Source organism: Scatophagus argus, chromosome 11, assembly GCF_020382885.2.
Source record: "Scatophagus argus isolate fScaArg1 chromosome 11, fScaArg1.pri, whole genome shotgun sequence".
In the NCBI taxonomy this organism is placed as follows: Eukaryota; Metazoa; Chordata; class Actinopteri; family Scatophagidae; genus Scatophagus; species Scatophagus argus.
This window is the reverse complement of record NC_058503.1, coordinates 18,778,175-18,801,335: the sequence shown is the minus strand read 5'-3', so window position 1 is coordinate 18,801,335 and position 23,161 is coordinate 18,778,175. Positions and strand designations below refer to the sequence as shown.

The window sequence follows — 23,161 nt, the reverse complement described above, 5'->3', positions numbered from 1 at the left end:
GCCATCAGTGTTGGGTAGGTTACTAAAAAAAAGTAACTGGTTACTTTACTTTAGTTACTGCTTTGAACTGTAACTGGTTTACTTTACTGATTACTAATTTTAAAAGGTAACTTTGTTACTTTACTCGTTACTTTACTTTTTGTTTTTTTCCCACTGATATCCAAATTCCCTATGCAGAAACCTAGTCTTTCATTTAACTTTATTTTAAAGCAGTGACCTTGTGCAAAGTATGAACATGGTTCAAGGCAGTCTAATCACCGTGGTTGCCGTCATGGTGATCTTTCCCCACAAGCTTGGCACGGCTGTGCTGTCTTGTCAAGTGCTTGAACAGATTGCGCAGTTTATCTCCAGGACATATGTTGCACTTCACTGTAATGTTTTTGCCTTTATGTGCCTCAAACTGAAAATAACGTATATATTTTGCCCCTGTGCTTTCGTCTACGTCCATAACTTCACTCTCTTCCATCTGACTCTAATCGATCTCTGCGGCAGCATGCATGAAAAAGCTCCGTCTCATTTATCATCCCATTTCTGTGTGAGAGGTGAATTCCTTACACAATCAATTCGTTTTATTAGTCAGCCTATAGATGATCTCACTCCACAAAAACATGGGTAACGTGTAACGTAAGTTGAAGACTATCCACATCCATCTGTAAATAACATATTTTCTGAGTCTGTGCTACTGTCAGTATCGAGCCATCAGTCACAGAACAACAGCTAAAGCAGGCGTGACGTTAGATGGTGTTAGCACAACAAGTCAAGTGTTTAGTCAGTAATGCATGCATCTGTATAAGTGGATTTCTTGTCATGACACCTAATTGTTGGTGGTAGGTGATGCATTTCCGTGCATTTAAAAGAATCTATGCTGCGTCATAAGTAATTAATAAGCCTTACTACAGCTGATTATTTTTGGATTTTGTGCATAGGTAAGTAGAGGGAGTAGTAACGCATCAGCGCATAACATATCAGCACTGGTCAAGAGGATCCATAAGAAAGCTGAACATATAAGTCAGAAAGTATTATGAGTGTAGTCACAAAGAATTATGAATGCATTCATAATTCTTCATTCATAATTCACTAAGAAACTCCACCTAACAAACTACAGATGTGGCCTTCATAGAAATTTCGCTCAATTCAAAAAAACATATCAAATACCAAAACTGTGCAACATTTAGGCAGGGTTGCAAATTCAATAAAATGATTCAAGAAGCCAGTTTATTGAGTTATCAGGATGGTTTTGTTAAGTAATGCCAAGAACTTCCTCAGAACTCAGACAGATAGAAATACCTGTTCTGATTTTTATTGAGAAAATTATTCAGATGATTCAGAGAAAAGGCCCTTAAAATATGATGGCAAAACCAGATGCAATAAAAATGGGCCTCTTAGAAACTTAGAAGTAGTTATTCTCTTTGTAGAGTCACTCACTGAGAAGGACAAACCAGTTTTCATGTTCAAATAACAAACCCCACCCCCTGTGCTGTCCCTGAAGCACAGTGGTTGCAGCCTGATTCAAAAGTGTTATTTCATCTCATCTCATCACATTCTGAATCACTAGAAACCAAAAACTGTTGGCACAGAGCCTCAGTCACACATATATAAGTATAATGAAACATCTGAAAATCCATTAAGGACTGAAAGAAGGATACACAGACAGAGAAACATGGTCACTGACCATTTTATTACTGTAGAGAATACACACAGAGAAACATAGAGAGGCGGTGAGACGGACTGAGAAAGAGACAGAGGATATTAAGCAGGCTGCATGGATGGACAGAAAACATTTTGATGAGGAAGCAAATAAACAACTTAGACAAAACAAACACCAAACTGCAAAAGCTGAACTCGTAAATGCAGAATACTATTTCCTTCTGTCCTACCTTTAATTTTTACAAGCAGGGGCTTGTATCATACTGAGATCCTTGCAAGTGAACTAAGTGAGACTCACTAAGTGAGTGAAGTTTTTGTACTATCCTGACCCTGACCTAAACTATTTCAGAGCTGCTGTTCATTCTTCTTGTTCCCCTTGTTGTTATTATGGTGCTGTTTGAAGTAATAACAGCATTTTAAATGGCCAGAGATTGCATCCAGCAGCACAGCACTCTTGCCATTTGGCTGAATTCAGAGCCTCTGTGCAATCAGTGGAACACTCAAAGTGGTGTATCCCATATTTCTGAAGCCACAGGAAGTGTTTTTGATGACATGTTCCTCTTTTTCTTGTCCTACACAGCAACCGAAGAAAATTTCTGCATCTGAATTTGATAGTGACGGGGTGTGTGTGCGTGTATGCATGTATGTGTGTATGTGTTTGTGGGTATAGCTCTGGTTGCTCTGGATCGTGATGGAGAGAGTATGTGGAAGATAAGATGAAACTCTGGTATAAATAATTGTTAACCCTAACATCGAGCTGCCTTGCCATCTGGCTGATACCACTCTCCCTGGAGTCCTTTGTTGCAGCTCTGTCCATACAAAGAAAACGCATTCAGTGGTTTTTGAGAGAGCCTGAATGTAAGGTAAACACTGTTCCATTGACCACAGGACAAGGTGAGCGAGAAAGGCTCATGTCGGGCCCATTTAAAAGCAGCATGTCAGCGGGGTGTGTGTATTACATCTTCCACCACACTAATAGCACCAAGAAATTGAAAAGAGTGATGTGAGATGAACATTTTTTAAGCGAAAACAGAAAGGATGCACCAAACATATTTGCACCGCCTGCTGATTCTGATGACACTCAGATGTCTGACATACGCTGAAGATGAGAAGAAAGTTACTGTTTCCTGTCCAGAAGACCAGCAGGCCTTTGGAAGCTCCTGCTACGAGTTTGTGAGTCTGCAGCTCTCTTTTTCCAGTGCTCAGGCTTGGTGTGAGCAGCATGGGGGACACCTGGCATTTATCCCAGATGAAGAAACTCAACATTTCCTTCGAAGACACTTGAACCCCGATAAGGACGTGTGGTTTGGAGCAGCATCCTCTGCCTCTGCTAACCTGCAGTATCCTCCAACTGTCCAAGGTAAGAGGTCAGAAATGTGCTGTTGTGCTAAGTATTCTTCTAAATACTCTAAGTATTCATCCTAATTAACGGTTTGTGCATATACTTCACAAAAGCTGTAAAAATGAACATGCTGCTCACCTTCTTGCAGGGATTGAGAATTCAGAAAATTAACCTGGAAGGCTTGTCTTTAATTTTAAGGCTTTTCTAATTTAATTCAGTCAAATTCTGCAGTTGGTAGTAATTTGTAAATAATTGTAATAGTCTTGTAAATTTTGGGAAAATTTGGTACAGTTTTGTCTAATTTATTCTTACTATTATTTTTGGAAAGATATAATTCTCACTTTTCCTCTGTTCAATAATTACAGCCTTTTAATTGGTGTAAAACAGTTTCTTTCCCTCTGAGGAGTGAGAAATGTGTTCTCGCATTACTGATGTGTGTGAACTTACTACAGAAGTGAAAAAAAGTGCATTGAATGGAGTTCTTCTTTTGAATGTCACGATGGGTCCGGTGAGGCTATCGTTGGTGTGATCTTTTAATGAGATTGTTTGATAGTAATAAAAATATATAACACCCTTATTATATGCTGCCCCTTAACAAGTGTGTGAAAGGCTGATAGAGTGGACCTTAATGGTGAAAGATATATTTTTACTGCTCTTGAAAACTGTGTTGTTTGTTGTGAAGAATTATACCATGCAATTCTTAGAAAAACTTACCACAACTAAGAAATTCATTAAAATTAGTCACTTCAGCTCAAGGTCTGCTCCGTCTTCAGGTCTCTCTTGGCTGGATGGTTCACAGATGACATATTCAAGCTGGGTGAGCAACCCACAGCCAGGAGCAGCTTGTGGACACATACTGAGAGACTCTGGCTTCCAGTGGGAAGCTACAGGAGACTGCAACAAGAAGCTGCCTTTTATCTGCCAGTTTGGTTTGTGTACCGATTTCAATTGTTTGTATTCAAACTTTGGAAAAACAGCATATTGAATCGCTCTATGATCTGATACCACTTGTTTTGCTTTCAAATTCAAATTCAGAGTCTGGCAGATCCATTATATGTACAGGCCGTATCACCACCCTGAATTGTGATTCAGGTCAAGTCTTAATGATAGAAGGCGGCTTCTATGGTCGGAAGAACGTGCATTACTGTCGACCCACGCACTCCTCGTCGACAACACCCACACCGCTCCATTGTGGCTGGGTGGACGTCGGAGAAACATTAACAGGTAAAGCATGATCAAGGATTTTTTTTGTGTGTGCAATAAAAGCATAAATTCTTTCCATGTATTTCAGCTGTTTATCTTGTAATGATATCTGATATTTGAATGTTGCACAAATGACCCAATCCCAGGCTGGTAACCGATCTGATCTGCACAATAACCACTCTCAGCTTCATTTAATCTGCTGAACTGAATATTAAAAAAAGAAAAGAAAAACAAACACATCATACCCCATGAAAAGGATCTGCATGGATGACAATTTTGATGAACCTCAATCCTCTTCTGAAGGAAGTGGTATCACAAAGCACATATTGTCTCCAACATTGTTTGCAAACAACGTTGCAACCTTAATGGAAGAAACAACAGATGATAATAGCTTAATGCTTAATACCCTGAAAGATAAATCAATAATATCCATCCATTTTTAGAGTAAATATTGACTCATGCATGTAACTGATAGCAAAAGCAGAGCATCCGTCTGTTCACTTTTCCAGACTTGTTCAGGACCTGTTCAGGTTCATATGGTAATGCAGGCTTTTCCCAGCTATCGTTGGCTAAGTGGGAGGGTACTTCCTGGACAGACAAACACATTCATCATTTTAAAATGTATATAATTTTACAATTATAGTTTAAACACCCAAGTTTAAACATCCAGACTGGTGCACCACATTAAATTACCAACACAAAAGATAAGATAAGAGAGGCCTTTGTAAGTCCAGCAGTAGGGACATTCTCAGATAATAATAATAACAATAACAATAAATGTATCATCTCTATGAGGAAAAGTCCAGAAACAACTGTATCATGTTACAGACCCTAACTAATGCTTAGTGTCATGTATTGTGTCATCCCAACAGTCTTCTTATAATCCTCTCACCTGAGCTGACAGTAGTCAGTAACTCTGTCCATATGTGGCTTTATGCAGCACACACAGATCACCTCTGCTCGTCTGTCGACTTTGAACTGTGTTGAAAAGTGACTGACATGGCTACGCCCTGTTGACGTTTTTCGTTCCTTTCTACAGTATGTGTCACTCAGAGAAATGACATTTAGAAAAACAGGCCTCCATTTATAACGGGAGGTCTTCAGGGTTTGTACGTCCCTGCTGCTCCTGTCTGGATACCAAAGTGTCCTTGAGTAAATAAATAAATAAATGAAAACTGCGTGTGTGTGAATGTGAAGCGTTCTGTTCTGTACTCATGTTAACAACATCACACGAGTGTAGTCTATGCTGATGATGATTTTTGCTGTCAGTGCACAAACCTTTCTCACTGGAACATTTAAACTACTAAATGTGAAGTAGTGATTTGTAAAAGCTTCCGTCGTGGTATTATCATTGCTGTGTGTTATCAGTAGCTGATCATGTCCTCCATGTGCTTCCCAGCTCACTGCCAAGGTCATCAGGTCTGCCAGATCACTGAAGTTTTGAACTCCTTTGGTGAACCCTGTCCTCACCTGGGGAGCTACCTGTCCTTGGATTACAACTGCACAGATGGTAGGTCACATATTTATAACACATTCATTACAACAGAATTCATTATAAGCAATTATATCATCTTGAAAACATATGTGTAACCTGGATAATGATTGGTTTAAGAAAAAAAAAGTGCAAAAAAAATATATGTGCAAAAAAGGATAATTGTGGTAATAATTTATTACATTTATTAATTCAATCTGTTTATTTCACTATTTGAAAATCAACAGAGAAGTCACTTGTCACAAATTAGAAAAACAGGTGACATCAGTGGCCTCCTCTGTAGTATCTGCTGCTTGTCTGATTTGGGGAAGGCCTGGTTGTTTACAGGCACTCAGCCACTTGTGCTCATTTTCCCACGACAGTACTCACACTGACGGTGAGGGCCGTGGCTGCTGTGTTTGACGACGTCACCATCAGCGTGAAGTTTCGCTTATATTTGCCCCTTAGCTGCAAGCTGAGTACCGGAGATGGTCATGTTGTTTATCTGCACAATCCACGGGGGTGAGTGACTGACTGTGTGGTTTTAAAATAAGAATCAACAAGTGTCAGTCGTGACGTCACTCATTTTGTGCTAAGGGAAACTTAGGGTTCAGTGTTTGTGGTGGTGAAAATTCAGGATGGAGAGGGTCAGTTTTCAAGCTCAGTTCAGATACTAGTTTAAAAGAAGTTTAAAAGATAGCATTCATGCTGTGTACAGCAGAATGAGGGAGGAAAGAGCACTTTATGCGACGAGAGCGGTGAGAGTTAAAAATAACAGTCACTCTGACAAAACACTCGATACAGTGAGACTCTCAGAAAAACAATAGAGACAGAAACAAATGGAAGAGCAGGGTGGAATAACAGATAATTAGAATAGTTTAAAATGTGTTCTCTTTCAAATAAATCATCCCAAGATACGAGTGGAAAGTACTGTTCCTGAAACTCCCTCAAACCCAAACATAGTATAACCTTGTCATGTGATCTACTACTTCAGTCAGTGTAATGTCCAGGGATTCACATTATATCCCTGTAGCAAAGGGGCTATATTGTTGCACATTAACAATATGCAGTCAGCTGTATACCAGGCACTGATCCAGTCTTGTTTCTCACCAGGAATGTACATACTGTTTTCACTGTTAAATGATTCTCCATGGGCTTGTTCTCAGGTTGGAGAGCAGAGTGGTACACAAATACAGTCGTCCAGGCACTTTTGTTGTGGCAGTTGAATGCACCAGCAGTGAAACACACATTACAGCTAAGAAAATAACCATTCAAGAGACAGTCAGAGAGTTCGGTGCCATCATGTGCTATGCTGGGAAAAAGTCTTTTCACGTGGCCAACTGCAAAGCCCTTTACGGAGAGCAATTTCAAATTCAAATGGAAGTGAAAGCTGGTAGGTACCAAGACAGTCATAATATACCATAATATATCCAATTTTATTTTAATTTACTTTTCCTCTGGTGATTTTTATTCATTTTTTTCCTCAAACGCATTGTTTGAATTTACCATTAAAAAATGTTCTTTTTATTTCTCCCCTTTCCTTTCTGTAGGAACAAATGTGACCTACAAAATCCAAAGTGGTAACATAATGTTATCCGGTTTATCTGTTGTCAGAGGAAATGTTCCTCAGAACATCACAGTGACTCCTGTTATGGTGAAACAGCTTGGGCCTGGCTGCCATCAGCTGACCCTTCATGCATCTAACACGGTCACGATCCCCGAAGTGTCTGCAGACCTGCAGGTAAATCAATATTAGCCAAGAAAACGTCTTCTCTTAATCAAGCTGTAATAAGCAGTGTGATGATGGAATATGAAATGTAATATTTGAAGTTAAAATTTTGATCATTGATTAAAAAGGTGATTTAGCAGCCAAGGCTCTCACCAAGCCAAGGCCTCTCTAACTTAGAAATGAAATCTAACCATTAATTATTGAATCCCATCACCTAATTAGAGGCAGATCTGTAAACAACATAACACAGTGGATGAAATACCCACTGCTGCGTTTAAAAGTTTGATCTTTAGGCTAATGCTGTCTGTGTATCATGTTGAACAGACTGAATAATAGACTAATAATAGGGGTGAACAATAACAGAGACTCATTCATAGAAACGTTTTTCTCTGTAGGTAAGAAAAAGTGGTGAAAAAAAATTACACTGGTACATTTAACATACCAATTATTTCCAATTATCAAAAGAAAAATCAAAAAATTACCAATAACTGTTGGCACCAAGAAATTAGAGAGATTAACTTAGTTAATGTGTTGTTGATTAATGTGTTCAGGTTGAAATTTGGCAGAGGTCAAATTCCAAAACACAGTCACTGCAGTTGTATTGTAAAAGGGAAGAAAACACACATGTTTGCAGGCTCATTTCGGTGTAGACGCATCATTAAGTGTATTACACGTTGTGAGTTTTGCAGACAAGTGATAAAAAAGGGAAATCTACAAACCAATCTTTCTCAGTCTGCACTCTTGCCTGTTCTTGTGGACTTGAGAAACGCCACAGCACATTACTGCTCCAATTCAAAGTCAGTATTTGGCAAAGTCCAAACACCCAAACGTGTTCTCGCTCCGCTCGTTTAGCTGAGGATGAGTCAGGATAGCCAAGTATCCCACAATGCTTTTCGCACGTGGAGGAGAAAAATCACAAATGTAAGTAATGATTTTTTCTTGTCCCATCACGAAATGTGGTTTTAAGATTTTTTTTGAAGCTTCACATCTGTAGTCGATTTATCAAGATAGAGTCTAGTTGAGTGAGGTCCTGCCCGTGGGACAGCTAGCATGATGAGAACAGCCTCATCTTAGTGAGTCCTTTTACAATTTGCTGCAGGCTTGGATGTCTATGTAGTGGTTAAACATGAGAAAGAGTTTGCTTTGGGTATATCTTACAGGTAATATTTTGTCGTCTAAATCTATTTTTTCTTTTTAGATTTGGTTGAGGAAAAAGTTCATAACTTTACATTTTAGTTTTTTTTGTTCTCTATTGTACAAATTTGTCATAATATTATTTGTTACAATGGTTATTACTGTTCATTAAAACAGGCGAAATTCTGCCAGAAGTGGATGGGAGTGAGTATTGATTTTGGTTTGGTATCATTGTGTGCCTGTCTGGAGAAGGTCTGGAGCCTGATTTGGGCAGTCTGTAGAGGTAATGATCAATATCGTTGTTTATGTTTTGCCCGAGGACTTCATTAGCACTTGCAATGATTCTCAACTCCCCAGCAATATATAGAACAACTTTAAAGATAAACTCAAGGTAATTACTTGTTTCTCACCTTTGTTTTATAAAGTGAAAGAGCCTTCCTGAGATTGCTCCTTAAGAAACTACTGAGTTTTAGTTTGTTAGGCAATATATGAAATCTAACACAACAAGACAACAACACAGATGACCCGTGAAATAAAGTCTACTTTGAGACTGTGAATGCATTCAAAGAATCAGCTCCACATTGTAGCAATTAATAACCCATTTCCTGAAATTTAGGGCCTCAGTTTGACATCTGCCACTGGGAGAACAACAAACAAATTTGCATTTATATAGCACTTTTCTAGTCTACTGACTCCTCAAAGCACATTATAACACTCGCTGTGTTCACACATACATTTATACACTGATGACAGGGGCTGCCACGCAAGGTACCAAGCTGTTCGTCAGGAGCACTCTAAGAATATTCACATTCTGAGCCAAGCACACAGCGACACATCAATGGGGCAGCAATCAGGAGCAGCTAATCCCATTATTATTATTATTTATATACATATCCCGTGAGAAGCTTTCTACAGTATAATCAGTATAATCACACATTTCTATGTATCTTTATCTGTAACTATAGATATACGGGACAGGGGATTAGGGGATATACATGAATCTCGTCAAACTTCTAGTAAACATGATTACTTCTGGAGAGTGTTTACTGTCTAGATGACATGACATGCAGGCGGTTCATCCATCTCCTAATAGGAAGTACACATCTGGTGGTAGGTCTGTTGGCTTTTGGGCGATTGTAGCAGGACAAGCACATCATATTCAGATCCTGAACTGCCAATGTACACATCCAGAACTGCACTGTTGGTATCACAGATACCCTGCATTAGCACTGAGGGCAAAAGTTTTTTGTAACATTTTTTTTGTGGCTCTGCAGAAGAAAGAATCCTGAGGTGACAACCATCAATGGCACTGACAGCACAGCAAAATGATGCCTCATAGCCAGCAAGGAGAGCAAATCTAACCCCCAGCCTCCTCCACCTCCTCTGGTTTGAGGAAGTGAATAGCTCCATGGAGGATAATCTTCATTTCCGTCACAACTCCATGGACACTTCTGAAAACTGTGCCTAGTATCATGGCAAAGATGTCTGCTTTTAACCTGTGGGAGGCTGCACAGGCAAGCCAGTAGAGTGTGACCAGCATCTCAATTTCTGGACTCCAGAAATGGAGATCCAGAAATGAGATTGCCAGGGCAGCATTTGGATCAACATGTTAATGCTGTTCCCTGATAGCCTGAAAACTGGTTTTAAGTCAGCTCCACAAAAGAACATAGTGAGGAAAAGGTCCAGGACGGGCACTCTCTGAGAGAGCAGGTGGAAAGAGTAAGAGCTGAGAGATATCTGCCCCTGAAACACTTAACAGGAACAGAGCCAGGATAGACACATCATTCATTTGTGCATACTTTGTAAGGGACTTTGGTCCATAAAAAACAACTCTTTTTAGGAACACTTTTTAATAATTGTTACATTTATTCTGTATTTATTGCTTATTTATGTGTTTTTTACAATTTTATTTTTATTCTAATGTATCCTAGTGAGTATGAATTATGAGTTATGAATTCATGAAATATTCCAAAATTTAATTTCCCTCCAAAATCTCACATATTTGGTCTGGTGCTTATGATAAGAAGTTTCTATTTTTTTATTTATTTATTTTTTTTTTTTTCAATTTCATCAAATGTCCTGTTTGTGTGAAGTCCTGGTTAATGACCGGTTGACTCAATAAAGCTAATGTAACAGTATGTGTAGTGTAATATAATACGACAGCCCTGCAATAACTGGTAACCTCAGTGAGGTGACAAGGTTTAGTTTTTATGTTAGCTGTTTCTGAATGGTGTAAAGATATTTAGAAACACCTCTCAGCATAACCCAGTACAGTTCACCACAAACTAAAACTGGCACAAAAAAATATAACAACCCTCAAAAACATCAAGTAAAGACTTAAAAGTAACCTGTCAGCCCAACTTACGAATGGGTAGAAAGGTTAACAAAAACAATCTAGACATAATTCACCACGTTTCTTCTCCATCCTCCATGCGTCTCAGCCCAGGTGGTTTGTTGCCATTTTAGAGATTCTTAAAAGTCTTATGTGTTTTTCTGTTTTGTTTGTGAAAACTGCAGATGTGTGTGTTGGAGAAAGCAGCCGGGCTTCATGCCTCTGTGTTGACGGAAGGGGATGACTGTCTAGACTTTCCAAATATTTCTGTCAGTGTTTCCCTTGAACGAGGAACACCTGTGCAACTCCTTTTCTCTCTGACTGGTGACAATACTTCATTTTCTGAGACGAGAGAAATGAACACCTGGAAGGAAATTTTTTATCTGAAAAATCAGATTAAAGGTATGGAATACCTTACTGAACCTTGTTTATCAAAACCTGGGCCACATAAAAAGTCAAAGTGTAATACAGTAATTCGTAAAATACCACTACTAATACTGTATTAGCATGAGATTGTTTTCCAACAGGATCTGTACAAGTGAAACTCAGAGCATGGAATGTCTTCTCTTCTTTGGAACTGGATGTGGATATGCACCCTTCCTGTGGCAAGGACTCAGTTGTTAAAGTGGTAAAATGTTTTTATTTTACATTAAGCAGCAGTGACTACCCCTTTGAGCACTTTTGATTTTGTTATCAGCTTTCTCCCTCATCTAACAGTAAGAAGTCCTTCTGTGTACTGCATAATTCATAAATCATTTTGTTTATTTTAACCCTCAGAGAAGGAACCATGTAAGAGTTGCCAGATCTTCATTAGAAGTCAAAGCAAATCCTTCAACTCCAGTCAGTAAAAATCAAGATGTCTCACTTTCAACCAATCAAGCACCCAGTCAGATTGACCCAAACAAACGATACGAGTGGTCATGCAGTAAGAACTGTCATTTTTCTACTGTTTTACAGCAACAAATATTAAGTGTTCACTATTTTGTCAGTTTTAGCTTTATGATTTTTTATGATGAGTTTTGTGAAGTTACATATTTTGATATATTGTTTTTGTGTTCATTGTCGAGCAGCAGATAAGGCTAGAAGAGCTTTGCTGCTGTCTGTCAGGCTACCCATGGCCACAAAGCATGCAAGCAGAAACAGACCTAAATTGTCAGCAGCTTTTGAAACAGTTGAGTCCTTGATTCAGAAAGTGGTAACAAAAGTAGCTTCTGCCTCTGGTGCTGGCAGATTGTGTCCACGGGAACCAGCTAAATAAGATAGAATTGCTGGAGCTCCAGAGGAGGCTTTTAGTTGTTAAATAGACTGTAGTTGTTGACAAAGTACAGTAGCATGGGGTCTGTCTATTATGTCAAATATACTTTCATATGCCAAATAAAGGAAGATGTATCTTGCTGCTTTCAAATGGAACTGAGCTTCTAGTCATGTCCACGATACACTTGGCATTCACGCGGCTAAGCTGTAAAGACACCACTGTTAGGCAATGGCATCCATTAACCACCAAGGATGACAATTTAACAAGCTGTCAAGTGAGCAGGTGTTGTAACGCAAGAAATGCAAAGACATAAAAACTACTACTGGTGATGTCAACATTTTACCAAAAAATATGAAGAAAAGCTAAAATGACTGAAATTATTAAATAAATCAACTTACAGCCACAAAAAAAAAAAAAAAAAAAAAAAAAAATCTCCAAAACTTCCATGACTATTTCTGAAAACGTTAGCAAACATCACAAACTCAGAGCTCCTGTCAGAATGTTTTACAATCTGAGCATTAGTCCTGAATGTTTTGTATCAGCATGTCAGTTATTACTGCAGTAGGACAATGACTTTCTTTGTTGATTCACAGCAAATCCCTGTAAATGCCAAGGACAGTTTGAGGGATTGACTCACATCATTACAGGAAGCTGCCTACCAGATCCATTTCAATTTGAAAAGTATCATTTTAAAGTGATAAACAGAGCTAACAATGATGTGGAGGAATCTAAATCCATATGCATCACACTTACCCCTGGAAAGGTCACCATTTTACCAAGGTATTCTGATGTTTCTGTTTCTGATGTTCCCTCAGTGAACCTGCTATTCTCATCTGTGTTCTCTAGAGCTATCTGAATGAGTATACCAGGTGTAACTGTTGTTTTCTTGCAATAGAAATCTGCCAAATATATGAGGTACCTGAAATATTTATATACTGTATATACACCTGTGACACTCCTCCTTAAATGTAATTGTTTCTCAGTCAGGAAGTACAGTATAAATAGGCTGTTGTTTGACATTATACCCCTGTATGGTTTTAGTGAAGAGCTTTGTTGAGATGTTTCTCGCTATGTGTCTATTGTTATTATGTAATTGTCTATGTTTTGGTTGTGCCATAGACTCACCTGTACCGAAGGCTGTAATCCAGTAAAGATGAACACAGATGCCAAAATGAAAATGGAATGTATAGAACCATGTCCAACCGTTGTGTGGTATATTGAGGACCAGAGAGATGAAAGCAACTGGCCAGTAAGTCTGATAAATTATTTCACAGTTGTTTGAGACCGCAGTTCAGATACAGTTGAATGTTGTTTTGGTCACGTTCATTTATTTACAGGCAGAAACAAAGAGCTGCTATGAAAATGCCAGGTCAAGGCCACTTGAGAGGAAACAGAGTGGTGGGACTGAGTGCACTATCGGTTATTCAACTCTTGCACACGCCAAATCTGCAGGTCGGGATATCACTGTGATTATAGTTAGAGGTATGTATCCATTAGTCAGTAAAATAATGTTAAAGCTGTTTTTTAAATTATCTTACTTTGTTCTATGAATCATTTTTGGGGCTAATGATGAGAGTAGCTTTCTCCTGCATATGCTTGGTTAATTCAATATAAAGTTTAATTAACTCAAGGAAAATAACTCCACACCACTGCAGAACAAGAAGTACTATTTCAACTTGAAGCAAGTAACCCAAACTGTCTTTCACTGTTTTTGACTAATCAAGATTAACAATTCTGTTTTGCAGAAGAGTAGCCCTTTATTTATTGGAAATAAAACACATCACACTTTGTTCTTTTCTTCCAAAGATGGTAACATACCTCTTTACAATTCATACACCATAACGACATCATCTACACAGGCTTCTACAACTCAAAACTCTATTATAGCAAAAACCACTTCTGGTCCTGCCACTACATCACGTGGCAGTAATAGTGCCACCACTGCCACTACTGTTATCGCTACCACTGCCAGCACCACTGCCACTGCTACCTCCACCACCACTTCAACCGCTACCACTGCCAGCACCATTTCCACTGCCACCACCTCCACCACCACTTCAACCGCTACCACTGCCAGCACCACTTCCACTGTTGCCTCCACCACCACTTCAACCGCTACCACTGCTGGCACCACTTCCACTGCTATCACCACCACCACCACCACTGCTACCACTGATGATACAGTTTCACCAGCGACTGCCAACAATTTTGATGGCATTAAGTGTACCATATCACCACCAAGTGGAACAATCCTGGACGCTTTCAAAATAACTTGCAATACTCAAAGTCCTTGTCCCAACTGTCAGTATTGTTTTAAGACGGATAAGGGTAAGTAATCCATGGTGATAAACATTTATGGGATATCGGGAAAGCGTTATCTAACTTACAACAAAACTCTCCCATAAATTTATGAATCTAAATTATTTTCTTGTCTGTCAGGTGAGCATCTGCGTTGTAGTGAGTACAATGAAGTGCAATCTGTCTTCCTTCCTCTTGGAGACAGCAGTTCCAACTACAACTTGATTATCGGAGCAACTGCTAAATACAGCAGTTTTGTAGTTAGCACCACTGTAACTACACAGGTTTGTCAAAAGCATGATGATAAAAAAACTGGGGTCTGACAGAACAACATGGCTGTATTTTTTCTTCAGACTGCATAAAAGGTTTTTTCCTCCCCTCAGGTGCTGGATTCCACTGCAAACTCCAGCTCTTTAGTTAATAGTCTTAAGGTTGCGGTGGAGAATGCTGTGGCTCAGCTAAAGAAGCAAGGTCTACTGTCAGGAGAAACTCTGGGACAACTCTTCAGCTCTGTGGGCGATAAACTGAACAGTCAATCCGATGAATCCAATAAAGACGATAGACAAAGGGTAACTGCATTCATGGATTTCAGAAATTACAATTATGCTGTCTATTTTTTTCTTAAGTTAAGTATTAAGCAGTGAAATCCAGCAATCAAATCACACTACTAAACACAATAATGGTGTTGTAACACTTTAGACTTTGCTTCGCTGTTTTATAGTGTTCGCAAACACAAAGTCACCATTTTTTTTCTAAGCGTAACCACACAGTTTTTGTAACTAAACCCAAACATTATGCAATATAAATCATGCAAGCTTTTATGCTTGTGCCTGTTGAAGCTTCGTGAGCAGATGCTGGACGTCATGTCTACTACGGTGAAACAAGTTCCTGCGAATACTTCAAAGGAGGTTCAGGTGATAGCCAGGGGACTGACTGGTTTTATCCAGAAAGGCAGTGAACTCAGCACTTCCGCCCAGGTACTAAAATGGTATTAATGGAGGGACCAAGAATTCAGTCGTCATTTTTTAAAATCATGAATTGCTGTTTTTACAAATGTTCACTGTGTTATGTTAATGAACAGCCATTGGGAGGACATGGCTACCTTAGCCCAACCTTGTAACCTTAATATTAGATTCCGGATATTAGAGGATATATTTTATTGTTATTATTATTATTATTTTAAGTTACTTTATTATTATTATTATTTTAAAAAAGGGTTACTTAATAATCTATCCAAAATACATCTGATTTCCACTTTTAGGAAAAGGCCTCATTATTGTTTGCAAACCTCAGCTCATCTCTGCTCCACATGAAAGTGAGCAATAAGGAAGAAATATTTGATGCAGCCAACACCATTGTGGAAGGAGCAAGCAATATCCTGGACTATTCTTCAAATGTGAGTGTTCTCAAGAGCCACACTGATGGGATTTACTTACTATAAGCAAGGCTGGGTGATTCAAATATTATATATGCTGATCAGTGACTGTCACCCTTTCAGAGCGCAGTGTCTGTACAGTTTTAATCACAGGAATATTTACAGTCCCCAAATGCCTGCTCTTTTTAAGCACTGCCATTAGTCCTTCAATTTGCTTCCATTCTGGGCAGGGACCTTGTAGTTTGAACTGTATCTTTGAGGTTGAAGAGTGCTTTATGTTATCCTTTACAGAAAAACACCTCTGATGCCCTCCTCGTTACTCTGACCAACATACAGAGTGCCCTGTTGACATTTAAAAATGTTAATGAAGCACCGACTATCATCCAGCAACCTCATATTAGTGTGCTTGTCAATAGGTAAGTGTTTTACCTTGTGGGGACAAAAATCTGTTTACACAGTCACAAGTGGAGGCTCACCTTCCTTATGGGGACAAAATGCATCCCCATAATGTAAACAACTAAACTTTAGGGTGAAGACTCGGTTTAAGGTTAGGTTTAGGTTAAGATTTGTGCTAGGCAAGTAATGGTTATAGTTAAGGTTAGAGTAAGTGTCCAGGAAATAAATGTAAGTCTATATAATGTCCCCATAGGGCATGGAAACAAGACTGTGTTTTGTGTGTGTAGTTTGTCTCTTTTCATTCTTTATAAATCCACACTGTCAAGCATAGTTAAACAATCTGCTCTTCAATCCTGTTAAAACTGTGTAACTAAATATCAAAACCATAAGCAAGAATCAATGACACACTAAAAACCCCAGAGTATTACTGCTGGACTGCACATCCACTACAACTGGGTCTGTGTTATAGGATTTCGGGGGAGGATTGATCCAAACACTAGTAGTAGATACAGTGAGGAACATTCGCAAACTAAAATTTGACTTTTTCTCAGACTTCTTTTTAATCTTTTTCCTCAGAGTGACACCAAGAAATTTGCACACAACGTCTATAAATATTCCCAACAGCTCCGGCCCCATATTTTCTCTCCCAGTGCTACCACCTAAAATAGTTCCTCCAAAAGACCCAGTGGATATACGTGTAAGTACACGTGCATGTTGTGGTGCTAATAAGCACCTTATACAGATCCATTAGCTAATATACTATATCGTTTGCAGATGCTGAGTTTAGATAAAAACCCATTTGCATGGAACACGAGAGGGAACATCAGTGGTCTGATAGGTGCTCTATCCCTTACGGAAAAAGATGGCTCCATTATCCCTGTGGAGGACTTGAGTAAAGATATTGAAGTGAGTACAGGAGCAGTGCAGCATTTGCTGCTATCGTTTGTGTTCTCTGTGTGGACAAATCTGTATCTTTTTTTAATTTCAAGAAAAACAGACTTCAGTTTCTAACTGTATATACAAATATGTGAATAATTCATTCACAGTATACTGAATTAGGGGCTTCACCTCTATGTAAATTTAAAACAAACTGAAAAAAAGAGCAAGTAAAACAAATTTGGGTAAGAAGGAGCAGGTGTTTCAAAAGCGATAGCTTTTGCCCTATAAAGAGTTCTTCACTAGGGGAAATGTGGATGCAAGCCAAACAGAACGAGATTACCAAGAAGGGGAAATCTCACCGGATTTCATCATAGCAGATTTTGTGATTTAACCATTTGTCTGGCAGCCATTTAACCAACTATTTTCACTGATTAATAGGCCTAAAGCTGTTAAAAAAAGCTGTTAAAAAATAAATCATTCCTGTGGATGCCTCCCTTTTATCTGTCTACCTATTAATCATTGATCAAACATGGTCAATTTTCAGTGTCTTACACCAAATAACTACAGGTGTGGATACACTCTCAGTAATGTACGGTATGTGCTCAATCTGCCGTCTCCAACTGGAGTGGAGTCACATCTTGAAAGTGTGATTAAACAGGAGAGATTCATTTCCAGAGCTACCGTTGGGCGTATCAGAGGAGATGTGATTAAAGGGAGCAAAATAATGGTGGTGGAACTTCTACTCCTGTCTCCATTATTCTGTTTTAACCTTGAGCTATGACATCAGCTTTGTACACCCTGTTCCCTGAAATCACCACAACGATGCGTTAAGAGCAAAAGCAGAATGTTGATTCTCCAGGCCAGACCTCCACCCTCACCTCCACCCTCACCTGTAATGCATGGGAAGACATGGACTCATTCCACTTTGTATCCAGTACAACCCAGGCACGCTGCAAGCATGAAAAGAATTCAGTACAGTTTGTGTCCCCATCTTTATCACAAGAAAAGCACTGCAGGTGTTTAGTGTTTGCAGGCCACAACTCAATGAAAACAGAAAGTGCACCCTGTTTATTGTAATTATGCTGTCTGCTTGTGAAAAGGTTTTACTGGATTACAACCTGCTCACGCTAAAGTGAATCACTTTACATCTGCAAGCAAAATCTTATATTTGGATCTATTTTCTGGCATGTTTCCCGTTCCACAGATTCTTTTGCCGAGGCCCGTTGGAGAGCAGGTGAACACGTCTGTTTTGGACTTGGGGAACTACAGCACAACTATCATAGACGTTCCTTCAGCTGACACTACGCTAGTGTTAAAGGTCCAGTGAGATGTTTTGGGCTCCATCTGAGAGAGTTGTGATCATCATTTTAAAAAAAAAATTTCATATAAACTTGATAACTTGATAAAACTGTCTAAAGTGTCAAAGTGGACTAAAATTTACATGAAATTTGCTTTTGAAGGTGATGAATTGCCCTTTTGTCATTGATCTTAATCATGAGGCTAAAATAATTCAGACAACTATTGTCTTTGCCATTTTGGATTCACATTTTGCTGCCCCTATGTCGATATTTAAAGATGGTGCCTTCAAAGGACTCCTTACCCTTCAAAGTCTACCTTGGTCATATGAGCTATCCCAGTGACACAAATAATGTAGCAATGACTGAAATGCCTCACCAGGGAGCTACACAAGGTAAGAAATCTCTAAAAATTAAAACTCTTTCTTGATTTTTTGATAGGATATTTGAGCATTTGTGTGTGTCTTATACAGAGGAGAGATACACTTGGCTACTAGAACCTAAGGATTTGAAGGGAAACACTGGAGTGCACTATCTTGTAGTGAGGCCCATAGTCGGCCCAGGTATAAAATCCATTAATGCCAGTTTGTCAGTCACCTCCATCACCGCCAAATGTCAATTTTGGAATGAGTCAGAACTGGACTGGAGCGACTATGGATGTAGGGTACGTACAGTAACTCGTTAATTCTGCCTGTCATGTGTAACACTTAGTCCAAATTTTAATGACAGTAAATGTTGTATTCCAAGGTTGGTGTTCAGACAACTCATTTAGTCACCCAGTGCCTCTGCAACCACCTCACCTTCTTCGGGAGCTCTTTCTTTGTCACTCCCAACCTTGTCGACCCATCACGCACCGCTGAGCTGTTTGGAACTTTTGCTGAGAACCCTGTGGTTGTCTGCTTCGTGGGGGCACTCTTCGTGGCCTATCTCTTGACGGTCGTGTGGGCGCGACGAAAAGACATTCAAGATGCAGCCAAGGTGCAGTATCATTACACTTTCCCAGCTAACAAAAAGCATCTAAAAAGGCAAATGTTTTATAATGTTTGCTGACTGGCTGTTGTCGTTGGCCGGTTGTCAGGTGAAAGTGACTGTGCTGGAGGACAATGACCCAATGGATGAGTACCGCTATCTGCTGAGTGTCAGTACTGGGCACCGGAGAGGAGCTTCCACTTCCTCTCAGGTAAATGTGTTATCAGTTCAGCTGGAGACACTCAAAGCAAATTGTTCAATTTGGCAGAATAGGTTCTGATATTTCAGGGAGCCCTAAAATTATCTGCACACGAACAAGTATTCTGTTACGATAACCTATGTAGTCAAAGGTGCTTGTTATAATATTCATCAAGGCTTCTTGGTGTTTATTGGTCAGAGCTCCGCTTGCTGCTAGTTGTGTACATAAAGTAGCTTCAGTTTTGAACTCTTCAGTTGTACAGAATACTAAACTGTTTCAGGTGACAATAACTCTGCTGGGTGCAGAGGGAAACAGTGAACCACATCACCTGACAGATCCAAAGAAATGTGTATTTGAGAGAGGTGCGGTGGATCTGTTTCTGCTTACTGCACCTTTCTCCCTGGGAGACCTGCAGGGCATTAGACTATGGCACAACAACTCGGGGAGCCAGCCTGCCTGGTAGGCAAATAACAAAACAGCTGCATAGATTTTTTGTAATTTAAAAGTTGTTAGTTTATACATTTTCATATCTTTTCCAGGTATGTTGGCAATGTGACTGTGCAAGACTTACAGACAAATCAGAAATGGCATTTTCTGTGCAACTCCTGGATGGCCATAGACATGGGTGTTTGCTGCCTTGATCAGGTTTTTCACGCTTCATCAGAGACGGATTTGAAGAGTTTCAGGTAAGGTAAAAGCATTAAGATAATGGGCACTTGGATTTTAGCTTGTTTACATTAATCTTGGTTTCTGAGGTATGACCACATCTGAAAACCAACAGGCAGGATCATGAGGACAGCTGCACTCAGGAATGTTCTGCAACTAATACTTGATAGAATATCATAAATCTTTCTTTTTTTATTTCATAGATTTATCCTTTGTTTCTGTTATTTTCTAGTAATTTGTTCTTCTTGAAGACATCGAAAGATTTCAGTGACGGACACCTCTGGTACTCTGTGATCAGTCGACCGCCGAGCAGCACATTCACTTGTGTTCAGAGAGTTTCCTGCTGTTTTTCCCTGTTGCTCTGCACCATGCTGACCAGCATCATGTTTTATGGCATCCCAACAGACCCCTCTGAGCAGACCATGGACCTGGGTACAGTGTATCTTTGTTACACTTTCAATTTGCTCTAAGAAAAAGACCAGTGTTTTATCGATCTTAGGCTTTTTCTTTTACCCGCAGTATTTGTCTGAGGCTTTTCTGTACTTTCAATTTTCAGAACTCTATACTCTGTTTTATAACCTTGTAAATTTGCTGGTTGTTTACCTGTGTTTGAACAAAACAACCACGGCGTGATTACAAGTTCAAAAACAGCATTTTAAGATGATATCGTCGTTATTTATTATTAAACACATTTAAAACTTTAACATCTCTCTTGCTGTCTCTGTTTGCAGGTCACTTTGAGTTTACCTGGCAACAGTTCATGATTGGAGTCCAGAGTTCCCTCATCATGTTTCCAGTGAACATCCTTATTGTTAGCATCTTCAGAAACACTCGTCCCCGGGAGACATCCTGTTGCAAACGCATAACAGAAAAGACAGACTCCGTTAAGCAGTCTTCGGTATCGCAGACTACTAACACCAACTTGAATGTCACTTTAGAAACTGTCATAAAGGCAGGTGCTTCATGTTTTTATAGTGTACTTTTGAGAGGTAGCTATTTTCATCTTTTGCTCAGAATTTTTAGAAGCAAAATAAGCAACACCCAACTTATAACTTAATATGGACAATAACATTCCATGTATATGTTCAAAGTTGTGATAAAGTCATATTGTGTATATGTTACACTTGTATATATTCTAATTTTTGAACATTTTCTCACTCAGGATATCACAAGAATTGCCCGTTCACTGTCTAAGACAGCGAAAAACAACATCCCAGGCACAGAGTCCGAGTTTGGACCTGGACAACAAGTTGATGTCAGTGCTATTCTTTCTGTGGTGGAGGACTTCATCAAACAGAGCAACAAAACCACTGACACCTCCCAGTTTAATCCTCAGAGCATTCACAACCCCGTTCAGCCTCAGCTGCCAGGTGTGTGCCTTCTGTGGATAGTAAATACTGTGACATTTTATAAAGGTATGTCTTTTTATTGCACTGTGTTTGCACAGTATGTGGTGAAATGGAATTTTAATAGAAAGCTGAAGTCCTGTAACCTTTAAAGCCGAAGTCTGTTTTCTCAGATCTCTCCAGATTTCTTCCAATAGTACGTTTAAGGAGCCTGATACCAAAGGTTTCTGTTTGCATTCTAAGCTATAAATGCACGTTTTGTTAGATTCAATCAGTTCAGTTCATTTCAATTATTGTCTGTATTGGTAAACAATCAAACAGACATGAAAACATAAGGGCTTGACATCTTCTTCTATTAAATGTGCACTGGGCTTGAACTTTAAAAGTGATACATAAGACAACTGAATAATCTGCACACTTAATTAATGCAAGAGTATTTAATTCTGCCTGAGTCACAATGTGCAGACTTTTCAGTTGGCTTATGTTGAATTTCAGGACAACAAAGCAGAAACACAGAACACAGAAAGTCTCATTGTGTTTGAGTTTTTCAAACAAGAAATGAAAGAAAGTCTCCAAAAAGCACTGTCTGTTGCAGTGAAGCATGGCTGATGTTTGGTATAATTGTGGTAGAACTTTGTGTCAAGACAGAGAGTGCAAAGTGAATTTTAAAATGTTAACGACTGCATACAAAATTGATAGAAAGACGTGATCAGAGTACATTTTTTCCTTGTGTCTAGAGGCTTCATGAATTTACTATATACATGTAGAGAGACAAAAGCAAAAAAGAGATACTGACGGCAAGTTATAGAAATAACCAGAGTTTCTGGGTAATTTTGATGAGTCATAGTCTGAGCTGAAAACAAACACAGCCTTCAGAGATGAACTTGCACAGATTGCACAAATCTTCCAGTGGTCAGATATGTGCAAATGATGCAAGGTGAAAAAATGCTTAGTTTTCTGTCTGATAATGCTTTTAACATGGAGAAATTCTTAAGAACTGCCATCCAATGACAAGCTGGACAGAGATTCCCAGGCTAGAAATGAATAACATCAACATTATGTACACTTTCAGAGGAGAGCGGTAATATGCATCCTGGGTCAACAGTGGTGGGGATTCAAAAAAAGAGCAACCAAACTCAGTATCTGTACCGGCAGCTGTGTCATGTTGACAAAGAGCTGAGTCTGCTGGGCCCCGCTGGCTTCCACTCCCCACACAGCTACAGCCAGGCTCTGCAGCAAGTCCAGGGCATGAAGGGATTCCTTGAGGATCAGCTCTTCAAATCCAACTCTGTCAACTTAGATGAACCTAACCAGGAGAAGTATGGAAGTTACACATTCACGAGACCACACTGATAGATTTGCATGCGTTCGCCTGTTATCTACTTTATAGTTTAGAAAGGAAAGAATAAAGACAAACTAAAATTATTTTTATATTTTGTCTTTCCCTTTTTAATGTGTGTTCATTTGTCAATTGACTTACACATTTCACATTCATTTTTCACAACAGGAAAATACAACTGCTAATGGGAACCATTTAAGAATTGTTTTTGTTTGTGCATTCAATGACAATCCAACTTCAAAGATAAGAAAGTCGCTGCGAATAGGCATGGTTCATGGCTATGAAT

General features: G+C 39.2%; 1 protein-coding gene across 1 annotated transcript in view; it reads left to right on the top strand.

Annotated features, from left to right (window-relative positions):
- Nucleotides 1-2,620: 2,620 nt before the first annotated feature.
- LOC124066801 (polycystic kidney disease protein 1-like 2) overlaps nucleotides 2,621-23,161 on the top strand; it is a 30,841-nt gene continuing 10,300 nt past the window's right edge. Inside the window, exons 1-26 of the mRNA XM_046403565.1 lie at nucleotides 2,621-3,007; nucleotides 4,025-4,213; nucleotides 5,592-5,702; nucleotides 6,047-6,185; nucleotides 6,830-7,056; nucleotides 7,214-7,404; nucleotides 13,973-14,441; nucleotides 14,553-14,695; nucleotides 14,777-14,980; nucleotides 15,251-15,388; nucleotides 15,673-15,807; nucleotides 16,078-16,202; nucleotides 16,759-16,879; nucleotides 16,957-17,088; nucleotides 18,266-18,379; nucleotides 18,637-18,751; nucleotides 18,830-19,020; nucleotides 19,104-19,334; nucleotides 19,435-19,536; nucleotides 19,805-19,983; nucleotides 20,064-20,210; nucleotides 20,423-20,622; nucleotides 20,922-21,224; nucleotides 21,282-21,301; nucleotides 21,353-21,560; nucleotides 22,609-22,855. Coding sequence (XP_046259521.1) covers nucleotides 2,686-3,007; nucleotides 4,025-4,213; nucleotides 5,592-5,702; nucleotides 6,047-6,185; nucleotides 6,830-7,056; nucleotides 7,214-7,404; nucleotides 13,973-14,441; nucleotides 14,553-14,695; nucleotides 14,777-14,980; nucleotides 15,251-15,388; nucleotides 15,673-15,807; nucleotides 16,078-16,202; nucleotides 16,759-16,879; nucleotides 16,957-17,088; nucleotides 18,266-18,379; nucleotides 18,637-18,751; nucleotides 18,830-19,020; nucleotides 19,104-19,334; nucleotides 19,435-19,536; nucleotides 19,805-19,983; nucleotides 20,064-20,210; nucleotides 20,423-20,622; nucleotides 20,922-21,224; nucleotides 21,282-21,301; nucleotides 21,353-21,560; nucleotides 22,609-22,855 — 4,703 coding nt within the window. The 5' untranslated portion in view covers nucleotides 2,621-2,685. The remainder of the gene's footprint in view (nucleotides 3,008-4,024; nucleotides 4,214-5,591; nucleotides 5,703-6,046; nucleotides 6,186-6,829; nucleotides 7,057-7,213; nucleotides 7,405-13,972; nucleotides 14,442-14,552; nucleotides 14,696-14,776; nucleotides 14,981-15,250; nucleotides 15,389-15,672; nucleotides 15,808-16,077; nucleotides 16,203-16,758; nucleotides 16,880-16,956; nucleotides 17,089-18,265; nucleotides 18,380-18,636; nucleotides 18,752-18,829; nucleotides 19,021-19,103; nucleotides 19,335-19,434; nucleotides 19,537-19,804; nucleotides 19,984-20,063; nucleotides 20,211-20,422; nucleotides 20,623-20,921; nucleotides 21,225-21,281; nucleotides 21,302-21,352; nucleotides 21,561-22,608; nucleotides 22,856-23,161) is intronic.